This window comes from Nasonia vitripennis, chromosome 2 (assembly GCF_009193385.2).
Source record: "Nasonia vitripennis strain AsymCx chromosome 2, Nvit_psr_1.1, whole genome shotgun sequence".
In the NCBI taxonomy this organism is placed as follows: Eukaryota; Metazoa; Arthropoda; class Insecta; order Hymenoptera; family Pteromalidae; genus Nasonia; species Nasonia vitripennis.
The window spans coordinates 18687069-18709102 of record NC_045758.1 but is presented as its reverse complement, the minus strand read 5'-3'; the positions used below and the strand labels follow the sequence as shown (position 1 = coordinate 18709102).

Here is a 22034-nt window from a genome sequence, read left to right as displayed (position 1 = left end):
TGCATCTATACCATAGAGAGAGAGAGAGAGAGAGAGAGAGAGAGAGAGAGAGAGAGAGAGAGAGAGAGAGAGAGAGAGAGGAGAGAGAGAGAGAGAGAGAGAGAGAGAGAGAGAGAGAGAGAGAGAGAGAGAGAGAGAGAGAGAGACAGAGACAGAGACAGAGAGAGAGAGAGAGAGAGAGAGAGGCAGAGAGAGAGAGTGTACTATTCATAACTTGCTCGTTGCGCGCAAGCGTGGACTACGGGCGGAAAATGATATGCCCGCGCTCCAGGCTGATGGTTATTCAATCGCAGACGTACAATAGCTGCCTACGCGTTATTCGTGCACGGGGGAGCACATACCTCTCGAGGCTCGCGCTCAAGGCTTATTCGCGAGCGGGAAAAGATCCGAACCGAGCGGTTACAGAGCCGCGCGGCTTCGGGCGGCGCTTATCCGCCGAGCTTGCCCCTGCAGGCGCAATTAGCCGCGTCGGCGATAACGCGACTAGCCGGAAATTCGTTTGAGAAAGGGGACTAAAGTGCTTTATTGGCTTTGTCAAGGAGGAATTAAGGAACGGGGGTGGCCGGCGTGTCAGCTGGCCGCGCGCTGTCAAAGAAGGACGCTTTTAACGCGTCGACGTTCCCCGGACGCGCTATATCGGATTTCCGTCGGGAGCCGTGCCGGCAGCGCTCACCTGACCGCAGCCGGATCGGATTTCGCGCGCGCGCGCGCGAGAGAGAGTCCGCTCTTCTTTGTGCGTCAGCCGGTCCAGTCAAATAAGAGCCTGCGACTACGCACTCGTCCTTTGTCGGGCCCGACGGCCGGAGGAGCACAGCCGGCGCCTTTAATATATGCGCATAAAGCGCGGCGGCTCTGCGCGCTTTGAACTCTGATTCCGCGGTCGCGTGTTCTCCGCTGCGGCGGCTCTCCGGGCGATAAGCTCGGGGAAAGCGATAAGCGCGCCGTCAGAAATTACCCTCTGCCGCTATCTTTCTGACGTCTAGGATAGCAGGGATAAAATTCATTTATCCGTCGGGAAATTTCGCCAGCCGCGCTGGTCATTTTCCGCCTGCCTGCTCGAATTGCCCGTAATAACCTGCGCGCTGGAAATCGCTTTGTAATTCGGAAAATGTTTCTTCGTTTCCGCAGAAATTTCTCTGTGCGTGTATAATGTACGCGCCCGGCCGGCTGAAAAATAATGGCCGGCGAGAATAAATTCCGGCCGCTTGAGCAAATGCATTTTTCATGGTATACAAACCACCATCCGCGCCGCCACGGCTTTAAAGGGAATTTCATCTTCCTTTGCGAGCGCGCCGAAGTGCTGCCGCCGCGTGCGATAAAAGCCCTTAAGCACTTAAAGCGCGGAGGAGACTGCTTAATCTCGAGCAACGTCCTATTTTCCGCGAACGTGATATTTACAAGCTTTGAATACACAACACGCGGAGTGCATCGTCATCATCGGCCGGGCTGCGGGACTCGCGCTTCCGTTTGCACTTTGCGATTAAGAAATCTAGATGCCCGATTTCGCCCGAGTGAATTCAATAGTTGCTTACGCAAACGATGCAGTGAGTATAATACTTGCGAAAAAAGTGCTGCAGTGCTCTCGGTTTACGGCCTTACCTGGAACAGAAGAAAGACGAATCGTTAATAAAACGTGATTTGTGTATATTATACGTTAATTAATTATAGTTGGTCGTTCAAAGGACGGGATCTGCTTGAGAAAAGGAAGACGTCGCCTTGAAATGGCGCCGTACTGAGCTTCCCGATACTCAAGGAAATTATAATATAAATAGCTTTATCCCATTGGCTGCTCAATCAGCGGGACGTGCGCGCTTTGACGAGTTTACCATGCGAAACGGTATACATAGGTACAGAGCTGCACAATTTTGAATCAAACTTGAAAAATACGCTCGCCCCGAGAGAAGAGGATATTTTAAAATAAATATTCGACAAATCGATTCGCAGTCATTCTCTTGGCTCGTAGAGTAGCTCGGCTTCTGCCCGTGCAGATCGCAAAATATAAATAAAAACGAAAAACAATATTTGCGGAGAATATATACACACACACACACACACACACACACACACACACACCTATAGGTGTACGTTACGTCGATGGAAAACGAACGGAAAGGGCTATTCGAAAAAAAGAACCATAAACCATACACTTGAACTTTGAGCTCTCGGCGTATATATTTCAGAGTCGAAAAAGTTTCCGCGAGATAAAACGCTCCTGCTACTTCGTCCCACACGATTTTCCTTTCAATCTTACGCGCCGTTCTTTATCTTTTCCTCTCTTCTTTACAAGTCTGCAGTCGATTACGCAAACTCGTAAAACATCGGGGAAGTCCTAAATCAAGCCGAGTGTTTCCCCTAGGAGCTGTGTGCAGTGTTTTTTTCCGCGAAAATCAAAAGTATGACGTACGACCAATCGAAGTTTACGCGCATACTCGGAAATACCGCGCGTGACTCACTCTCGCCGCGCGAGATGATAATGAAAATTGAGCGCCGATTGAGATTTTTCGAGCGAGCCATTGTTAAATGCTCCGAAGCATATGCGCATAATTGCTTATTCCGCGTCGGATGAATCGAATCGGGCGCGATTATCATTTACGACGGCTTTACCGCGTAACGTACGATAGCGCCTTTATAATTTATTACGTATACATGTATAGCTTTGCACATATAGCTAGCGCTGCAATTACAAACGCGTTGGATATCGAATAAATTCAAGTTTTAGGCAGATGCTGACCTAAAAAGTCGCGTGCCTATGTTCTTATACAAGTATACGCTGTTTCGATTTGTTTTTCTCTTAATTCACCGCCGTTTTCTCCTCGTCCGTGTCCAGCTGCTAACCAAAACAAGCTCTGCCGCGCCTGCCGGCCTGCCCGGACATATATACGCAGCAACACTTTGTTGTCCCATCTTGGCGTATTTGCTAATGCCGGTAGAAAATACACAGAGGCCGAGAGCCAGCGGTGCAAATTCCATATTGCTCAGCGGCCAGAAATAGCGCGCGCCAGTAGAATTTTACGGAAATTCCGCCGGCTGTTATCGCGAGACACGTTCGCTCGTTATAATAAGCTTCTTCCTCCGGCGCAGCGAAAGGCTGAAAGCCCAGTCTCTCTGCGAAAATTAACGGAAAAAAGTCGTCGCGACGGGAGTTCTTCCTTTGAAACAAGTCGTCGCGCCGTCTCTCGTATAAAAGGCGCGCGAGCGCGTCAAAAGATTTTTCTCTCGAATTTCGAGAGCTTCGAAAGCTCGCTCGCGACGCGCCGACGTACCGATTATCCACAAAACTTGGCGGGAAGCGCGCCGCTCGAAAAAACTTCCTGGTACAACATTGACCCTATAGACGCGCGTGGCGCAGCGCGAAGAAAATCGAGGAAAAGGGCTGGCGCGCGCGACGAAAGAGGCAGCGCTGCTTGTTACACGCTCGAAAGCGCCCTCAAGCTTCCGTGAAGCCAAAAAGTGCGTTTCATACTCGTTATACACAGAGAAGTAGCTGCAGAGAGGCGGAGCGCATCAAAGCGAGGGAGCTCCGTTTCAAAGCTCGATTTTTTAATATTTACCTTGCATGCACTGGAGCGAGGAACCGATCTCGACACGCGCCGCTTGCCCTGACCGATAAACTAGCTCATTTGGCTTTCATTGAAAACTTGCGGGCAGTTTCGTTGAAGCGCCGACGAAAAAGAAGTTTCGCGCATTTGAGCAACTCGCGCGATGCACGTCCTTCCGACAATATCGTCGCGCAAGCCGGCGCAGTAGCGGCTCAGCGGTGTTATTATTTCTAAGCGCGGCCCGGAGATTCCAATCATTTATGCATGGCGCGCGAGCGGGCGAGCCGGGAGCGGTATAAAAATGGAGTATAATAAAACGCGGCCGCGTGCGGCGAGCGCCGTATATTAAATAGTCAAAGTGAGAAGGAGAGCTAGCGCTGCGCGGCACTCGACATGTCAGTCAAAGGAGCGAGAATAAAAGCAGCAAAAATCCCCGGCAGCAGCGCTAGAGAGTCGCGGAAAATATGAATATATCAGCGGCGCTGCAGAGGCGGCAATCGTGGCTCCAGCTCTTGGGCGCATACACACGCCGGTACATACTAAAGTTCTTTTAGTAGAAAAATTGTTTTAGTCGTCGACGGCGCGCAACTTGAAAGCGCATAAAGTTCGCTCGGCAGCCCCAGCCGCCGGGGGGCGATATAAAGCAGAGTCCTTTATCAAGATGCATGATAAAAAAAGCCCGATAGCTCGGGCGCGCGCGGGGACAAGACGCGGGGCGGCGCAATAACGCACTCGAAAATAACGCGCGGCGGAGCTGCAATTAAAAAAATTGGCCGGTAGCAGCGCCCGCGCCGCGGCGGCTCTCGCAGCGCCGGCTGATTTACGAGGACAGCCACAGCGCGGGCTATATACACTCTGCGCGCTGGTTAAGAGCCTTTCCGGCTCGTATAACTCGTCCGATGCGCAGTGCGGACGGAGCACATAGCGGCATGCATGCACACATTTCGTCGGGCGTCGCACGCTCGCGCCGCCGCGTAAGACATGAAGCATCGCCGCGCGGCGCGTAAATCACCTCGGCCGCTGCCCGCTGACTTTTCGCCACGCGCGCGTACGTGTCAATCCGCGGGAGGCTGAATTTTTCAGTGCAGGCCTATGCGCATCGATGGCTTCGCCCGCTATCATCGCCCGCGGCGAATGAAAAAAGGCCTTTGACGGCGAGCGCCAATATTAGCGGAGGCAGCGACGCGGGGCGACATTAGATTGCAACAAGCCGCGAGCGCTGCATTGTGGGCGAGGGCGCGCGCATTGTGCACGCGATGCGCTGCTCGGCCGAGATAGAGAACAACGGCCCTCTCTCTCTCTCTCTCTCTCTCTAGCGCGCGCGCTCTGTTGACGCGCCAAAGGCTGTGCGGCGAACCGATTCGATTTTTCGCCCCGCGAGCTCTCTATACCAGCGGCCGCGACAGGTTTTAATCGAAAGCGAATCGCACTTGACGACGAGGAAAGTCCGTCGAGCGGGCCGCGATAAGAGATGCGGGCGAGCGAGATACGATACACCGGGCCGAGGTCGTGAAAGTCTGCGTGCGATGATGCGCTTACGGCGACGTGCACGAGCTATAGCAGCTTTCGGCGACGAGATGCATATGCGACTAGAACTTAACGTTCAATTTCCGGCGGGCTAAGTGAGCTTTACCACCTGTTTACTATGCGGATGGGGTGAAAACGGGACGAAAGCAGTAAGATCGGAACCGTTGTCGGCGGCAGAACTGCACCAATCGCAGCTTCCCGGTCGATAGCGTCCACGCGAGCGAAGCCTAAGTTCCGGCTGCCTAAACACACGCGGGACCCGGCGAGCTCTCTCTCTCTCTCTCTCTCTCTCTCTCTCTCTCTCTCTCTCTCTCTCTCTCTCTCTCTCTCTCTCTCTGCTTCTCCGCAGCTCTCGGCAGCCCTAACCGGATACCGTATACAGCCAGCTCGTTTTTGCGCGCGCGCTAATAGTATACATGGGCGGTTTGGCACGTTTGGCCATCTGCACGATGCGGTATATTTGCGCTGCATATCGGTGGAAGCGGATCGACGAGCGGCTCGCTCCCTCTCCCTCGGCCGCCGGTAGCTTTGAGAGCTTGCGCATGCATTATGCATGGACGCGACCCGTGTCATTGCGCGCACCCAAGAGCAGCTCTCGTAAGGAAGTGCGTATAGCGCCGCTGCGTATCCGATGATCGTAGCCTTGGGCACTCGCCCAAAGCCCAAAGGCCCCTCTGGGGAGAGACGCCTGTGTATACGTATACGAGCTTGCGTTTACGGAGACAAGCTCGCATGGACTGACGCGGGCTCATATAATCATGCCGCGCGCACGGCTACGAGCGCAGTTGGACAAAAGGCGACGTGCGAGTATACCAGCGGGCATGGGCTTGCGCAGTCGGGAAACTTGGGGGAAAACAAGCGAGAGCCGATGCGCGGCGATCAATTATAATGGGCTCGATCGCGACGAGGCGGCTGCAAGTTTGCTCGCAGTCGCATCAAAGCGCGGGAATCGTGCGTCGCAAATAAGCAGCTTATCGAACTTTGCCGGAGCGGAAACAGTGCGCAATGAACGAGCGAATACGCGACGCTGCACGAGGAGTTACACGGCGCCGAGAGCAGGAAGCGCGAGCGGGCTCGAGTTCGCGTCCTTGCTCTCTCGCGTGTCAACGAGCCTTGAAGCGCCGAGGTCGGCCGCGCGTGCCGGGGAAAAGAGTGATTTTCCGCGGCGCGACTCACCCGATGCAAAGAGAGCGGGAAGTGAGAGGGAAGCCAAGAATCGCGTAAAAAGCTCAGCAGCGCGCGTCGGCGGAGGTTAAGTGCACGGACGTGCCGGCTTATTTTCCTCCAATTTGCGAACGGGAGCAGTGGCCGCGAGCGACGAAAAGCGCGCGCGTGTCTGCGGCCGGGAGGATCAAGACCTACGGATGCAGCAGCCGTCGTCTATAAAAGCAATGTCGGCGGGCTTTCAATTCGTTTTATGGCGAGAAATCGAATACGTACTGCGAGCGCCGTGAGCGAACGTAAATGGAAAGCGGATCCTTTGCGCGACACTGTACCGCAGCCAACCTCTCTTTCAGGAGCAGCGCTGCTTTTTCAGGCTCCGCTGGCCGCTCGCTGTAATATACAAGGCTGCAGCTGCGGGCCATTGGCTTCGCGGAGCACCGCCCCGCAAACGATTGGAACGAGATTGGACGCGGCCGCGCGCCGTTAATGGGCAAATTAGTCAGGTGCACTGGGCCGGTCGGTTCGTTCGAATGACGCGAGCGAGGAGCGAACAGCCCTCCAAATCCATGAACACGCACCGCGTGAAAATTACCGAACCCTTCGCCTTCCCTGCGCGCTCGAATTTCATTTACAGTCGCGGCCGGTGATCGAAATCTATCCATCTATATCTATCCGTCCTCCCTGGCTATCGCAATACGTCTGTACGTAAACTCGCTTCTCGAGTTTCGCGCCGCGGCCTCGGCTTTCCGGCTTTCTGTTAGTTTCTTGCAACGATAATGACCCACCGTACACCTCGCGCCCGTCCCCCGGGCTGTCGCCGCATATCATACCGCCGGCCTTGGATAATCAAATGTCGCGGCTTTCTTAAATCGCCGCGATCGAACGTAGCTGTGCGTCGATACACAAAGCGCGCGCGGACGGATCAAGAATTAACCGCGACCTCAGCCGATCGAGCCTTTCGCTTCGGGTCGATCGGCGCTTTATCTTTCACGGGGATCCAAGTACACTCGCGTCGCCCGCGGCGCTGAGTGCGCAGCGCAAACAAGCATGGCACGAATCGGATCGTCGAACGGCTGCAAGGCCGAGCGAGTTTCGAACACGCCGCGCAAAACTGCACCGCGGCAAAGCTAAAACGGCTCTCGACGAGTTATACGCCGCGTAAAACGAAATTTGATAATCCTCGCTCGAGTTGGAAAACAAAGCAGCAACTCGAAGCTGGAAGTTGCTGCCGGTTTCGGCGGCTGGATCTGTATAAGTCGCGGCCGGGCCTGAAATTTGCCCAACTGATACGGGTCTGCGAGCGTATACACAGAGACACAGCGGGAAGCTAGGGTATAAAACCGCGAGAGAGCGGGAGAGAGAGAGAGAGAGAGAGAGAGAGAGAGAGAGAGAGAGAGAGAGAGAGAGAGAGAGAGAGAAAGAGAGAGACAGAGATTTATAATACAGCGATCGTCGCGCGTCGGAGACGGCTTATAACGCACGCCCGAGCTTTGGGAATCCGAAGCTTGCGAGACGCGGGATCATTGAGTATTCGCGCGGGAATCGCGCGCGGCGCACTCCCAATGAAATTAAATTCCCGGCCCGCGCGCACATGCCCGGGCGGGAGCACGTAGAGCACTGCGGAGCGAGCATTCGTTGCGCCGTCGAGTCTCGCGGAAGGGATCGTCTGACGAGAGAGCGAAGAGCTGGAACTTTGGCTGCACTCGCGCCGCGAAGTTGCGCGCGCCCCGCAGATAAAAAGTACACGAACGCACGATTTATTGTTTTCGCGCGATGGGCGCGATCGTCGTCGGGGCCATATAGCGCGTCGGCGCCGGGCGTCCTCATTATGCGCGCCAGGGAAGATCGAGCGCGACGAGGCGGACAAAAGCGCGCGTCGCCGTGGCCCAGTTCCATCAGCGCCGATCGGGTGAACCACCTTTGCCGCCTATGCTCGCTGTGTGCCTGTATCGTACACGCCTAGCTGCGGGCGCAAAAGCAGCCGACACTTTCCGTTTATAGTATCGATTCCTGACCTCGACAGCCATCCCCCCCCCCCCCCGCCCGCGTGACGTCTCGTGCAGCCGCGCGCGAGCGAGTGTGCGACAGGCGTAGGTATAGTGGTATGTGTACGCGGCGCAGGGATCGATTCGCGATTTTTCCGCGCCACGTACGCAGCCGGCTGATTGGCGAAGGAAACGCAAACGTAATAATTTGCAAGTACCGCCCGCAGCGCGACTGCGAGGGAGAAGTTGCCCCGCGCGGACGGGGAGGCAAAGTTTGTAAATGTTTTAACGGGCTAACGAGTTTGGCGCGAGGTAAATGTTAATGAAGTAATGCTCTGCTCTCTAGTCTCTGCTGCGGCTGCGTCTGTGCTGTGCGCGATTGAGCTGCTCGAAGAAGAAGAAGTTATATCGACACGAATTTCCGTGTGCTGTTCAGGTAGCTCCGAGCCGGAGAGCGAGAAGTTGTGCTTCTAATAAGCGGCGCCGTAGCTCTCGATAGCTATTCAGAAAGTTCGGCTCCCGGCTTACGTTCGCGCGCGAGTCTCTAACAAGCTGGTAAGCGTTTTTCGAACGTATTTTCCGGACTAACAAAGCGGCGTGTGTGCATGTGTCGACGTTAAGACCTATACGTGTGCCATACGACGACCGGAGGAGACGAAGAAATGAGGTTGCGGGCCGAGTGACGCGGAGATAGAGAGATACGAATGGCGCTGCTGCGGCTGCTGCGCGCGCGCGCGCGGACCATCTGCCCCCGCCGCGTAGTTTTCGTCGCCGTAATTATAGCTCTCCCACATACGCTTCCGTCGGCGCTCCAGGCCTCCGCTGCTTTCATTCCGCCCCGAGCGGCGGCTTTCCTTCTCCGCCGCGCGCACGAAAAAGACCATTACCGGCCCTGCGGAATGACTCGAATGCGCGCGAGGAAAATTGCACGCCGGACGCGTGCGCCACCGCGACTACTTCGTCGCCCCCGCTATCGCCTTGTATAATGCGCCCCGGGTCCGCTGCCGCGTTGATGCGGACCTGGCCGGCTGCATAGCGCCCCCCGCTACTCCCCATACACGCTGTGTACTTATACCATGTGCGTAGACTGTTGCTACGGGTTTGCCTTGATATTGACATTTCCCAGCATTATCTTTTTTATTAGCAATATCCTACGTATGCGCGCGCCGTCGTGCTTGCGTGCGTCAAACGCTCGCAATATCTAACGCAGCCGCGCGCGCTGCGCAAAAAACGAATTTCAATTGTAGGCTGCAGGATAATACGCGCGCACGGTCAAACGGGAAAATTCAGCTCGAGCCGAGAGAAATTCGAATCATGCATCGGTTACATTTTACATTTAACGCAATTCAGCATCAGACGTACGCGCACGCCACGCGAATTAATTTAATTTATGATCCGCAAAGACTTTGTTCATCGGGGAATTGCGCGCGAAAAATCAGAGCTAAAAGCCGGCATAATTCGATCCTGATTTTCGATTCCCCTTGTCGTACCCCAAGTATAGCTGCATACCGAAGAAATAATAATAAGGACGTAACTCTGCAGCGGGCGCAATCGCTACGACAAAACTTATTGCGATCGGGAACAAAGTCCGCGCAAGGCGATATCACTTTCCCATTGTTGTTATCTCCGTCGCCGAGATTTCTTTTGCTCCCCCTCCGTTCTCACTTATTTTCTCTTGTTCCGACGAGGAAAGGGCTTTAAAGGCTAAGGTATTGCTCACTCGCTCGCTCGCTCCCTCTCTCTTTTTACTTTCCGCGCGCAAAAATCCAGCTCGTCGCGTAATTGAATCGTCGAAATTGCTCGCACTTAGTCCGCGCCGGCGCGGGGCCGGCACACAGAGAGCGCAACGCCGCCGTTGTACGCGGCGCATCGAGTAATTGACTTTGCGCGCAGGGATGTGCATCTCATTTTTCAGCGGGCGTTTGATATAGTCGCGCGTGTGCAGCGAGGGGACTGAAACGTTGCGGGGACCGGTATAACCTCTGTAACAGCATTACGGAAGTTAAAGGTCGCGCGCACGGCGGCGAGTGCGCAATCAGACTGTAACTGGCAAGCTGCGCGATTCGTGACGTTTTAATACCTGCAACGAGTTTACTCGCTAACCAACTCGGCGCAATGAACATTGTTTCGCGGGCCGCGCCGCTGGTATGGCCCTCTCGCATGTGCCGCCGCGCGCACGTGCGAGATGTTAATGTGACTTTCAGAGCGCGACTGGAATTCGTTGCGTTGTTCTCCGGCGTTTCTGCCGATCCCCTTATCTTCCTAATGACCGGGCTGTCCTATCCTACCCGAGACACGCGATAACAAATTGAGAAACACTCCCGCATGTTATGGAAACTTTTCGCCCTTTCGGCGCGACGAACGCCTGCGACGAGTTGATTGAAAGTACAAAGTACACGTCACGACGACGTCATGGACCTATTTATAGCGCGTAATTATAGTCGGGTGCACCTACATCGTCGCAACCGACTCGTGAAGGCTTGCATGTACAAAACGCTAGACAGACACAAGCGTTCGCGAGAATAGGAAGGGGTGCTGTTGCAAAAATAACATTAGTGTTTATACTGGCGGTCCCAGTCCCTCTCCCGATTTCCTTATATACAGAGCGGTTGCATTATTACCCGTCTCGAACACATAGCAGAATATACCGCAAGTTCGATCATCGTTCGCCGATGTGCGATATTGGCTATTGATCACTTAATCGCACACCCTATTGCGAAATAACGTCTTCTTATCGGCGGGCAGATAAGCGCGTGCGACGATGATTGATCTTGAATGTCGAAGCTCTTAATCGCGGGCGTACGAGCTCGATTGCACGAGGACGAAAACTTGATCAGCGACTCGAGAAAGAACTCATGAGTCGACAAACTATGAGAGCTAATGACGTTTCGGTTGCCCGGGAGCACGGGGAGGAGAATAAGAAAAAAGAAAGGCCAGCACGAAACACACTGCAGCCAAGTTTTGCGAATGTCAGGCAACTTTCGTAAAACTTTCGCAACGTTGCGCAGCCTCTCTCGATAACATGGTAACATCATAAGTTTGCTATTGGTATTTTTATTCTGATGCCAGTGCAGAGAAGCTTGCATAAATATGCGCGGCGGCGCAGATAGTGAAGACGCGCGGTTGATTCAAGAGATTCACGAGAGAGCATCGCAAATGCAAGCAGAAACTTCACACCAGTGAAAATATATAATAACTCTTTTCCCGCGCTCGGGTTCAACGGCATCGGATGAGACATGAGAATATGATGTAAGCCGAGTTGAATCCAGTCGTTACGTCGACGTCGGAACAGAGATCCGATAATGGCTGCAGCGAGCTTTATGAAACGCGCAGCAGCCGCGGCGCGAATCGCGACGGAAGTGGAGTAAATAATAAGGGAGTAGTCGTCGCGACAGCAGAGGGAAAATCTATATACAGCAGTGGGTCAAAGCGTAGCGCCGGGAGAGAAGAAAAACTGCGGCAAATGGAAAGTTAAGGAGGCGAGATAATAGGCAGAAGATAAGGAGGAGGTCGCGCGCGGGGAGCATAGTTGGCATAAGCAGGGCTGTTATGTTCTCGAGAAACGAGGCACGGGAAAGGGGGCTCCATTTTCACTTTTCAATCGAGGCGCTGCGACGAAGCAGAGAAAAGAACTTGCGGAGGTGCCGGAGCTTGAAGTCTCCTCGATTTCCCTCGGCGCGCTGTAGGCTTGAAACCGTGCGAGCGAGCGAGAGGGAGAGAGAGAGAGACCGACTAGGACTTCTAGGACGCCGCCGCCGCCGCCGCCGCCGCCGCCGCCGCCAACGACGATGAGGGACAGACCGATAATTACTTGCCGCGAGCGTAAAATCCCATTTCTATGCGCGAGAGCGACGGCGAGTTGTAAAGCGTAGGAGCGCCTTCTTACACAGCGAGAACGGAAAATCAAAGCCTCGACTCCCGGGCTATAGCATCGCCTCGTCGACGGCTCGAGAGCTCTACTCGTCTGTGCACAGCTGGGCGCGCGCGGGAACCCTGTTAAAATACCCTTTATAATTACTGCAGTCGCACGGATTCGACGCACGGACGAACGCGATTAAGAGACAGCGCGCGAGCAAAGTGTAAACGTCAGGAAATAGAGCTGGGACGTCGTATACTATGCAAGAAATATGCCGGAGGGACAGGGGAAGGGAATAAATACGAGCGTAGCGGGGCAGATCGCGAGGGGTCGGAAGCAGAAGCAGAAGCAGAAGAAGAAGAAGAAGAAGAAGAAGAAGAAGAAGAAGAAGTAAAACACGCGCCGGGGCGCAGTGTACGTGGACGGGGATTCACGAGAGCGGGAGACGAAGGTCCAGATATAATAGCTCGAGCCAAGTCGGCGGGGGAGCTCTCGAATTCCTGCGGGACGACAGAGCGGAAGTCGAGGCACGAAGTGCACTTTCTTGTAAAACAGCGCGACCGGCGCAAAAGAGTGTCGAATGCTCGCGAGAAAGCCGCCACTGCTGACGGTAAGAAGCCGGCGGCGTGGGCTGCCCCTCGGGACGCGAAAGCAGCGCGAAGAATCGACTCACGGCCTTAAAAACTTTGCGAGCGATTCCGCGAGTCGACGATCGATTTGAGACTAGCCCGTCTTTCCGAGATCGATCCCCCGCCTAGAGAGAGAGAGAGAGAGAGAGAGAGAGAGAGAGAGAGAGACTCTTGTCGCGCTGCGCGGTGGTGAGGCAGCGGCATCGTCGGCAGAGCTAGTGTAAACGACGATTTACGAGAATCTTAAGGCTCTTGCGTATATGTGTGTTGCGAGATAAGCCGAGCGAAGCAGCGCCAGCAACGGCCCTGTACGTGTCTCGTACACAGTATAGCAGCCCCCCTTTCACGGGTATTCGATCCCGCACATATTTGTCACATTCTTTCTCGGGACCATTTTCATTTCCTTGGCTCTCGGTCTGGCTCCCCCCCCCCCCCCCCCAGGGCTCGCGCGCGCTTCAGCCACTGTATGCAGCAGCGCCAGACTTTGACGCTCCCAGACATGCCTGGATATTATTCAGCTCGGCTTCCTTTTCGAGGCGAGCTTATTCCGCGCGAGCCGCGGCAAAATATTTCTCCTTTTCATATTGCCATCGAGATGGAACGCCAGCGCGACGACAAGGGGCCCGCGGGCCGCGACGGAAATGCTGAGATACGCGCAAGGAGAACACAGGGGTCTCCGGTTAAACAGATTGCCTTCTCTTTCCCGGAGCAGCAATGGAGACGAAACAAAAGAACGTCGAAAGTGGACATCCAACGCAACTGCGCGCATTTCTTCGAAATAAATTGCGCTTCACTCGACGCCGCGCCGCGCGCTCCCGGAATATAATAGACGCGCCAGCCGCGAGGAAATTTTCGAGAGAGCTGAATAAGGAGCTCAGTTTAGGCAGGTGATGGAAAATGTACGAAATAAAGTGGCCTTGAACTGGCGCGGCGGATTGTACGCGCGCGCGCGCGAGAGAGAGAAAGAGAGAGAGAGAGAGAGAGAGAGAGAGAGAGAGAGAGAGAGAGAGAGCAAAGGTTAGGCGCAGTAGTTGGGTTATGCACGGCTGGCCAAGTACGGCTATTTCATGATGGAGCGAAGAGATGGAGGCGTGCCAAAATCCAGGGAGCTCGATTCGAGAAGCTTTCTCACTGCGACTGCAATGGGCCGATGCCTCTCGAGATTGCCGAACAGCCGCGAGAACTTTCCGAGCGCTGCCGCGAGTCTCCCTCTCTGCTCACACACGCGCGCGCGCACTTGTAACCTGCAGTCTGTGTCGATATTTGCAGAAGGAACTTTTGGCCGCCCGCTCGCTGTACACAGCTGCAAAAAGCCCAGATACCGCACGCACGCGATCGCTACCTTGTGTCATTACAAACTGTCAAAGTTCGACCACCTTTCCTCGCCTACGTAAACTGCAGCGCGAACCGGAGACCTTCGCCTTGTAACGGGACGACTACGTATCCGCGTGTATCTTTCGAGCGATAAACGAGAATAGCTCCTCTTGCAAAAGTGTACAGGGGCAAGCACAAAATGAGCGATAAGATATACCTATTTATTAACAATCCCGGTTTAAAGACTGGCAGAAGAGGCACTTGGATCATGCAATTTTTCATCGTTGGCGACGCATAACGCACGCGAATAAGTTTATTTCAGACGCACCTATATTTATCCATCCAACTCGACCTTGGCCATAATAGTGAAAAATCTGGCCCGAGCTTCCCCAGGTCCAGCAGAGCCCATTAAACTGTACTGCATCGCTATCTACGATATGGTCTTTTAAAAAAACACAGCTGCGGGAAAGAAACGCACGCGGAAAAAGTCCATAGCTATTCAAGTTGCGAGTGCTTTTAAATTTCTTCAGCCATAGCTTCGGTCCGCACATTCTTTTGTATTTTATACATATTTTGCGTTACTCCCATTGCACTTGCCAACGAAAAAAAGCTTTGGAAGCTACTCCATTCGCGAGAGATACAAAACAGAACAAGAGAGAGAGAGAGAGAGAGAGAGAGAGAGAGAGAGAGAGAGAAAGACATGAAGAGCAAGACCATTTAGAAACATCGTATTCCGCGCACACCAGTATGGCTTTATAGGCGCGTTTGAAAGTCGAATGTTGGTTTCAACGCACATAACGGAGAATACAATGACCGACTATAAAACGCCAACGATGGAATTCCAGATTCCGTGGGGTAACACGCACTCACACTCTAGCGCGTATTTAGTATACTCGCACTCAGTTATCAGAATCGTACACATTGTGATACTCATAACTTTGTTTTCGGTGACAAGTATTGCTCGAACGCGCATTTGTTTTGACGGATATGCCAAACTTCTGTATGGACTGATTTTTGTCAACCAGATACGCCTCATGAGTGACCTTGAACAATTTTCAAAATCCAAAGTTCAGAACTCGCTGCAAAAAATTTACTCGTTTACCGATTCTATGCAAAGAAACAACTTATTTCTTCGTTACATTCGAAACGAAAACTTATTTTACTTGTTTCAATTTAAATTACAATATTCGACTTCTTTTACATGGATTAAATAAACCCGTTTATTTCAACAAGGTTTACGTCATTAAATGTTAATCTGCGTATTATTAACGCAGCTTTACGTTCTTAAAAATATGAACAACTAGTGCAATGGGTTGTTAGCTTCCTCTTAATGACTTTGTATGATTGTCATATCGTTATGATTTAAAGCAGGCGCAAATTCAGACAGCAAAAACGTCAATCTTTTTCCAGAATTTTAACTGGATGGAAAGCTAAAGATAAAAAGTCAAATAAGTTCGCGGTACATGTCAAATTGTATTCGTAAGCAGTCATATTGAATTTTCCAGAATAGAATTTAACTGAACGGCTAATCGAAAAATCAAAGTGATTGAATATAGATAGATAATTCTGTGATGTTTTAGATGAATCATTGTATCTAAATCATCTTTGTATAGACAGCGACGATAATATACAATAGACACATATGATTTACACATTACGTTTAACACGTATACGATTGATTAATTTAACAAATATTATTTTTCTATTCATCAAAATTTCTCTATTTTGTTATGTAACAGAATCAATACATTGAGATACACTTATACAGTTTTATGCCTCCCCGAAGAGCTGTTCATCATTCAATCAAACAGAAGCAATTGAACATTTCAGACAAGGGAAGTAAACTGTGTACCCTAACGTCTTTGGATTGAAGAGGTCACAGCTGCAGTAAATAGTGAACCGCACAAATAGAAAAGCTTGTTAAATTATACGCTTGGAAAGATGGATAGACGTATTCGTGAACCTTAATTTGATTTTGCAGTGATCTATGGAAATATTTAAAAATGCAAACATCCTAATCACAAACACACTCTATTATATGTATCATTATTTAACAAAATAATGACAAAATGCAATTCGTCTTAGAATTCCTGCACTCAAAGATAGAATTTTTGGAGCAATTAAATTTTCCTGCTACCGAAACCCATTTGATTTGAAAGGAGATGTTTTCGTATATCAAGTAAAATACTACTGACTAAATAACTAATTTTTTTAATCAAGAGGATTTCTCTCGTTATTCTTAACATCATGTTCATTAAAATGCAATTTTATCTTTAATTAAAAAGGAACTTCTTATTCGCGTATCGATTTATTTGATTCGCAAAGAATAGCTGTTGTAGATCTTGGCTAAAATTCTGACACCTCGTATCCTTTGATGACACAAAAGTGATTCATTTAACTCAAAAACAAGCGTTTAAGGGTATGTTTTTCTTTTTCGTTCAAATTTTGACATTAATATTATTTATTTTTTCAAAAGAATCAATACAATGTCGTTCTTTTATCGTAAAATATCAACGCATTTAATTATAATAATATAATATAGACTTGTAAACTAAGTAACTAAATTTCAGTTTATAGTAACATGGTAAAACAAGTGTCTATTGATGTGGTCTCATACCTGTCCATGATTATCGAATCCATGCTTCTCTGCTATGCTGTTTGCGACTTCAGGTCCAGCTGTTACATGAACTGCAAACTGGTTCGAATAAATTGGTGCTATTCGCGGACGGGCTCGAGGTTCCAAATTTGCCGAGGCAGCCAACAAAATCCCAAGGCACACGAAAATCTCTGCTTTGAAGCTCATGATACTTTTTTACGGATGGGTAATCAATAATTTTATCGTAAGGAAGTTTCTCCGTCCTCAAATCGCGCTACTACGTTAGGAGCAGCGTTGCGAGTGACTGACTTCCACAAAGTGTCTTTAAACTATCTTCACTTCATATAGTAATTTACAGACGACGCAGCTTGTTCGCTGATTCGTCCAACTGAAGATTTCCAAAATGCGAGAAAGCAGTTAATGGACACCCGAAATTTTGCTTCCTTGGGCTGACTGCACCCTTTCATATGAACTTTAATCTGCAACAGCAAAGTAAAATATTTATCAACTAAAAATTAAAACAGCAAAGGTATCAAGTAAACTAATATTATTAAAAAAAAAAGAAATCACAGAAAATTTAATTATTGATTTAACGCACGAAAAAATTGAAACAATTTTAATACTCGAGATAAAAAGAAATAAAACGAAATATCTCCAATGTAATATAATATAATGCTGGAAAAGTGAACCATTTAAGACATAATGGTATTCCAATAATAAGTAGAAGACTTAAGAGGTCAAAACAATCATACTAATTTAATTTTCACGATTGTATAGCGATGATTGCATATGCTAAAAATTAATTGCAATTTTTAGAATTTCTGAATCTCTGTGAATAAATCACTCAAAATAACGTGGATAGTTATACATTAACATATTTTAACCAGTATTTGGTTTGTAGGCTTATGGCAAAGTAGGTCAAAATATGACTTTAGAATACTAAAGTAAAGGTGGTGTCTCCTAATTTTTTGAGAAAACTCTTCAATTATCAAGATTTGTTTGTATAATTGCGTTTCAAGTTTCTATTTTTTAATGTTTCAATCTATTTTGTAATATTTTAAAATCACAGCATATTTTTAATTGATTGGTATTCTTGAAACTCGAGTGTATAAAAACGGACGTTGTTTCAAAAGTTGTAAGCAACTTAATTTCTAGAAACTTAATATCAAGAGAATTTCACTTATCAAAGAATATATTATAAAAATGGTAAAATGGTAAAGTTTGTACAAATGTTATTGTAACATAGTTAAGCATATTATAACATGTTGCAAATTTAATCGCTATTAAGGTAGGAATGTAATTTCAATTATTTGTATTCATATTCTTTTAGCAACCCAAATGTAACCTAAATTCAACCAGGTATATAATTATAGTATTATAATAATATAACTAATAATAGTATAACTTTTGTACTATAAAATGTGGCCTCTTTTAAAACTAAATTTCACGTATAAATTATGACCGATAAGTAAACCACGTATTCCTCATACTCAATGGATTCATAAAATTGTTTTTTGGTTTATGTAAAATTGAGCATGACAATAGTATTGTTATTAACATCATATTACTGTAACCCTTGGTGAAATGTATGCAACAACATCAAAGCTACAATATGTTGAAACATAAGTAATATGTGTGCATTGAAGCAACGTATAGATTTTTGTATACGATAAAAATCTTATGTTAAAGAAAATTTGTGACCATAACAAGTTCATTCACTTAAATTTTTCCAATAATTTGCATTGATTTTGTTTTATTTTTCAATTAAATTTTGATAAATCATGATGCTTATTATTTTATTCTCGAATTTATACTACTATCATTTTACGCATTACATACACATGTAGTATGTCAAAATTAACGTATATAATTAAAATTCAAGAATTTGAACGAAGAGTTTAAACGTTCAAATTATTCACGGTTTTTATTGCGCTCCTGCTTACCCTACAAGATAGAGAGGAAAGAGAAAGTTGTCGGTTTATTCGTTGATGTTTTTTAGATGCACACATCACTCGTCAGCTGACGACGCCAGCTGCTTCGTACTTAAATTGTCAACAAACACAGTAAAAAACGCGAAGCAACATTCAAGAGCAATAAAAAAAAAAACAACAGTAAAACTAATTTTTTCAAAACGTACCCATAAACTGTTCTAAAGCTCCGTCTACCGTTCGCTGCTACTCGAAGCATTCGGATATCAAATTATTGGCAGTGATAAGCGAAAGAGGTTTCTGATTGACACGTGAATAACGTAGCAGTGCACTTTCATGTGTCAACAAATTGTAGTACCGAAGAGCAGATAGCATACGCGATCTCGTGCACGCACGCCCGCACTTTAGTTCAAGAGACAACAATTTTGTCATATAGGATGAAAATCAAGTGAAAAGATGAGCGTATGATAAATAAAACGAGGTGTTAGGAGTACAGGAAGAGGATAAAGAAAACAACGAATTTAGCAAACCGCCAACGCTCTTTTGCGCGCGGCTCGACTAAACAAAAATAAGTGGAAGAAAGAGAGAGATGGAAAATAAGGAGGAAGGGATTAAGAGAGACAGACAGACAGACGGACAGAGCACAGAGAGAAGAGGGAAGATAGGGAAAACGTGTATGTGTAATAAAGAGAAAGAGAAAGAGAGCTAGAGGTAGAGAGTAAGAAAGAGAAAGAAATGGAGTGTTGTCGTGTGGCACGCGCGAACCGACGGGGGCCAAGCGTAGCACGGCACTGACTCTGCGCTCTGGCTGCGGCTCTCCTCCGTGTTCCCGACCGTCATCCGTACGAGTCAAGCTACCAACTTTCCACTGTTCCGCTAGTCCACTCACCAAGCGCCGAACCGATAAACAAACGTGCCGTTTCTCCCACGCGAGCGCAAGTACGCGACGTTGCCGCCTCCTCAGGCGCCCCTTTATCTACCTTCGCCGTATAGTGCATATCACCACGCATGCGCCGCGTTGCCCCACTACCTACACTACCATTCCTGCGCGCGCGCACACACGCACACTTTTCTCTCTCACTCGCGCAGAGTCGCGCTTGCCCCACCTACGCCCTCATCTCTCTCTCATTCGCTCATTCTCTCTTTTTCTCTTCTCTCACTCTCTTCTCCGCTATCTCCTTCTCAATCCATGCGCGAGCCGAACTGCTGTAAAAGTGTTGGTAAACAAAGCAAACTTAAAGTTGAAGCATAAACACGAAAAATTCTGATAGCAAGAGTATCATCGCACTCGCATAAACCAACATTTGCGTATTGCAACTTTAATACTACGTGTGTGTTAAAATCATTTTCAATTGAGAATAATGACGTATTATATCCACTCTCTCATCTTTGCGCAAACATATTTTTAGAGCTAAATAAATGTTAAACAAATCTTTTCACGCGCGTAAAATAAAATAAAAATAGATATCATGCTCCGCTATACCGTACATTATCAATTACACTTTTGAGACGTCTCCAATTCCGGAATAAAAATACCGCAAATATGCGGTAAAGAAATACTACACTTACGCCGCAGATTTTTTAATAATTGATGACTAAGGCTGATTATGGAAATAGATTATATTTTTGCATTATACATTGTCAATAACTTGATTAGATTAAGTATAAATTTATAACTGCGCCATTGTTTGAAAATACAGTTAACACAAACATTATGCATTATATTAATAAAACTTATAATGAAATTATATAAATAAAATATATCAACCAGTAAGAGTTGCTTTAATTCATGTATAACTGATTAATGAACAAAAAGAAAACAAATGTGATCAGGAATATAGATAAAAAAAAAATGTTCTACAAAGAAGAAAGACAGGGCGGTTAAGAATTACCCTTGTCTTCTTAAAATATTCTTTTACAAATTTCAATTTATTGCAAGGCGAAAGTTAAAAAGTTTAATTTATTTTTATAATTCACATAATTGAAACTTGAGAATTCACCTAATAAACATTTGAAGTATTACAAAGAAAATGTAAAAAAATGGTGCATATATTTCCTTAGATTTTATCAATGAACTATTATTTAATACTAATAATAATTTATATCAAATAATAATATTCTTTCTTGCTACATTATTATTGATAACATTGTCAACTATCCCATTTTAATATGTATAGCATATTGACATCTCATGAAACATTTTCAATAACATATTGCACAAATTTTTAAAAAACTTTTATACAGATAAAGATTTAGATGAATAAAAAACATATATCATGTGATTGATACATAATTAAACTATTATAATCGTTATTTGTTTCGTCTTTGTAAGAAGAGCAGCTTAAAGTGCTTAATTTAGAATCTTTTTCACAACACAGGTAAACACTCATCGACTAATAATGATGTAAAATGAATAAAAACTTAAATGTTTTAATTTAATTTCATAGTTTTCAAGTATAAATGAATGTGGATTTTATTCATATTATTAAAAAACATTCCTATATCAATGTAACTGCATAATCAAATATAATCATTTTGTATCTTCAATAGTTTTGAAGAAATGAATAAAGTTAAAAGAATCAAATATATTTTTAGTACGTTTACAAAAAGAAAATATAAACAAGAAGAAAAAAGTGGAAATTTTTTAACGAATTGGAATACGCAAAAGTAAAAAAGTAAAAGCTGTTTCTCTCCTAACCTCTCTTTTCTTACCCTTTGTCACGAAATATCAGCCATCTCTCTCGCACGTCTTCGAGCTGTCACACTGTACCAGATCGACTTGCCGAAAAACCTTTTAATTTGCCACCGCTTTGGGCTTAGTGTTTCATATCATTTGAGATAGTTTAGGACAGCTTCATTTCACTCTTTGTATCACTTTTTCCTACCATTTCGTAATTTTCTAACTACGAGTACTTAGGTTTAGGTTATGCAAGAGAAGGCACAATTTTTGCCTACTTATGTCAGGATTAGAATTTTATGACAATACGAGTCTCGACACTTACGCAATTTCGTCTGGCAACATTAAATCCCAAAATTAGTGACTCAAACACTTAAATTACTGTTCTTTAAAATATGCATCTGACTACACCACACGTCACAAAACTTATATTTACTGGAGAAAACGACACTATAGACAAACAGGCAAATCAGCGCCATCTCATTGTGGAGGACTGCATACTACGACTGCACACTACGTATAACGTATACCGGTATGCGGTATGATTGCGGTGTGCCGTGTGACAGTATACAGTGGAGAAATCTCAAAACGCATATATAGTTATACATAGTACGTAATACGGTTTACACAGTATCAGACGCTCGATCAATGCCTGTTAAAGGAACCTTTTTTGGAAATTTTGCCATTTAGCAAGATTATTCATTTATAAAAACAAATTAAATTGATTCCTAATACAATACATGTCAGCAATGTATTAATTATTCCTTACAAACTGTGAATGTTGATTTACATTACTTATTTATTTATTTATTTGAAATT

The 22034-nt window shown here is 47.0% G+C and overlaps 1 protein-coding gene across 9 annotated transcripts in view; it reads right to left on the bottom strand.

The window, feature by feature from the left end:
* The window catches only part of LOC100117035 (furin-like protease 2), a 113475-nt gene extending 91813 nt beyond the window's left edge, over positions 1–21662 (bottom strand). For 4 of the 9 annotated variants that reach the window (XM_031923825.2, XM_031923821.2, XM_032596851.1 and 1 more), the window contains exons 1-2: positions 18748–19484; positions 16632–17089 (exon numbers count right to left, since the gene is read on the bottom strand). In XM_031923825.2, the coding sequence (XP_031779685.1) occupies positions 16632–16817 (186 nt within the window). In that variant the 5' untranslated portion in view covers positions 16818–17089; positions 18748–19484. Of the gene's footprint in view, positions 1–16631; positions 17090–18747; positions 19485–21236 lie in introns of those variants that run through there. The other 5 variants (XM_031923822.2, XM_032596850.1, XM_031923824.2 and 2 more) reach the window with 3 other exon arrangements.
* Between the last annotated feature and the right edge of the window lie 372 nt (positions 21663–22034).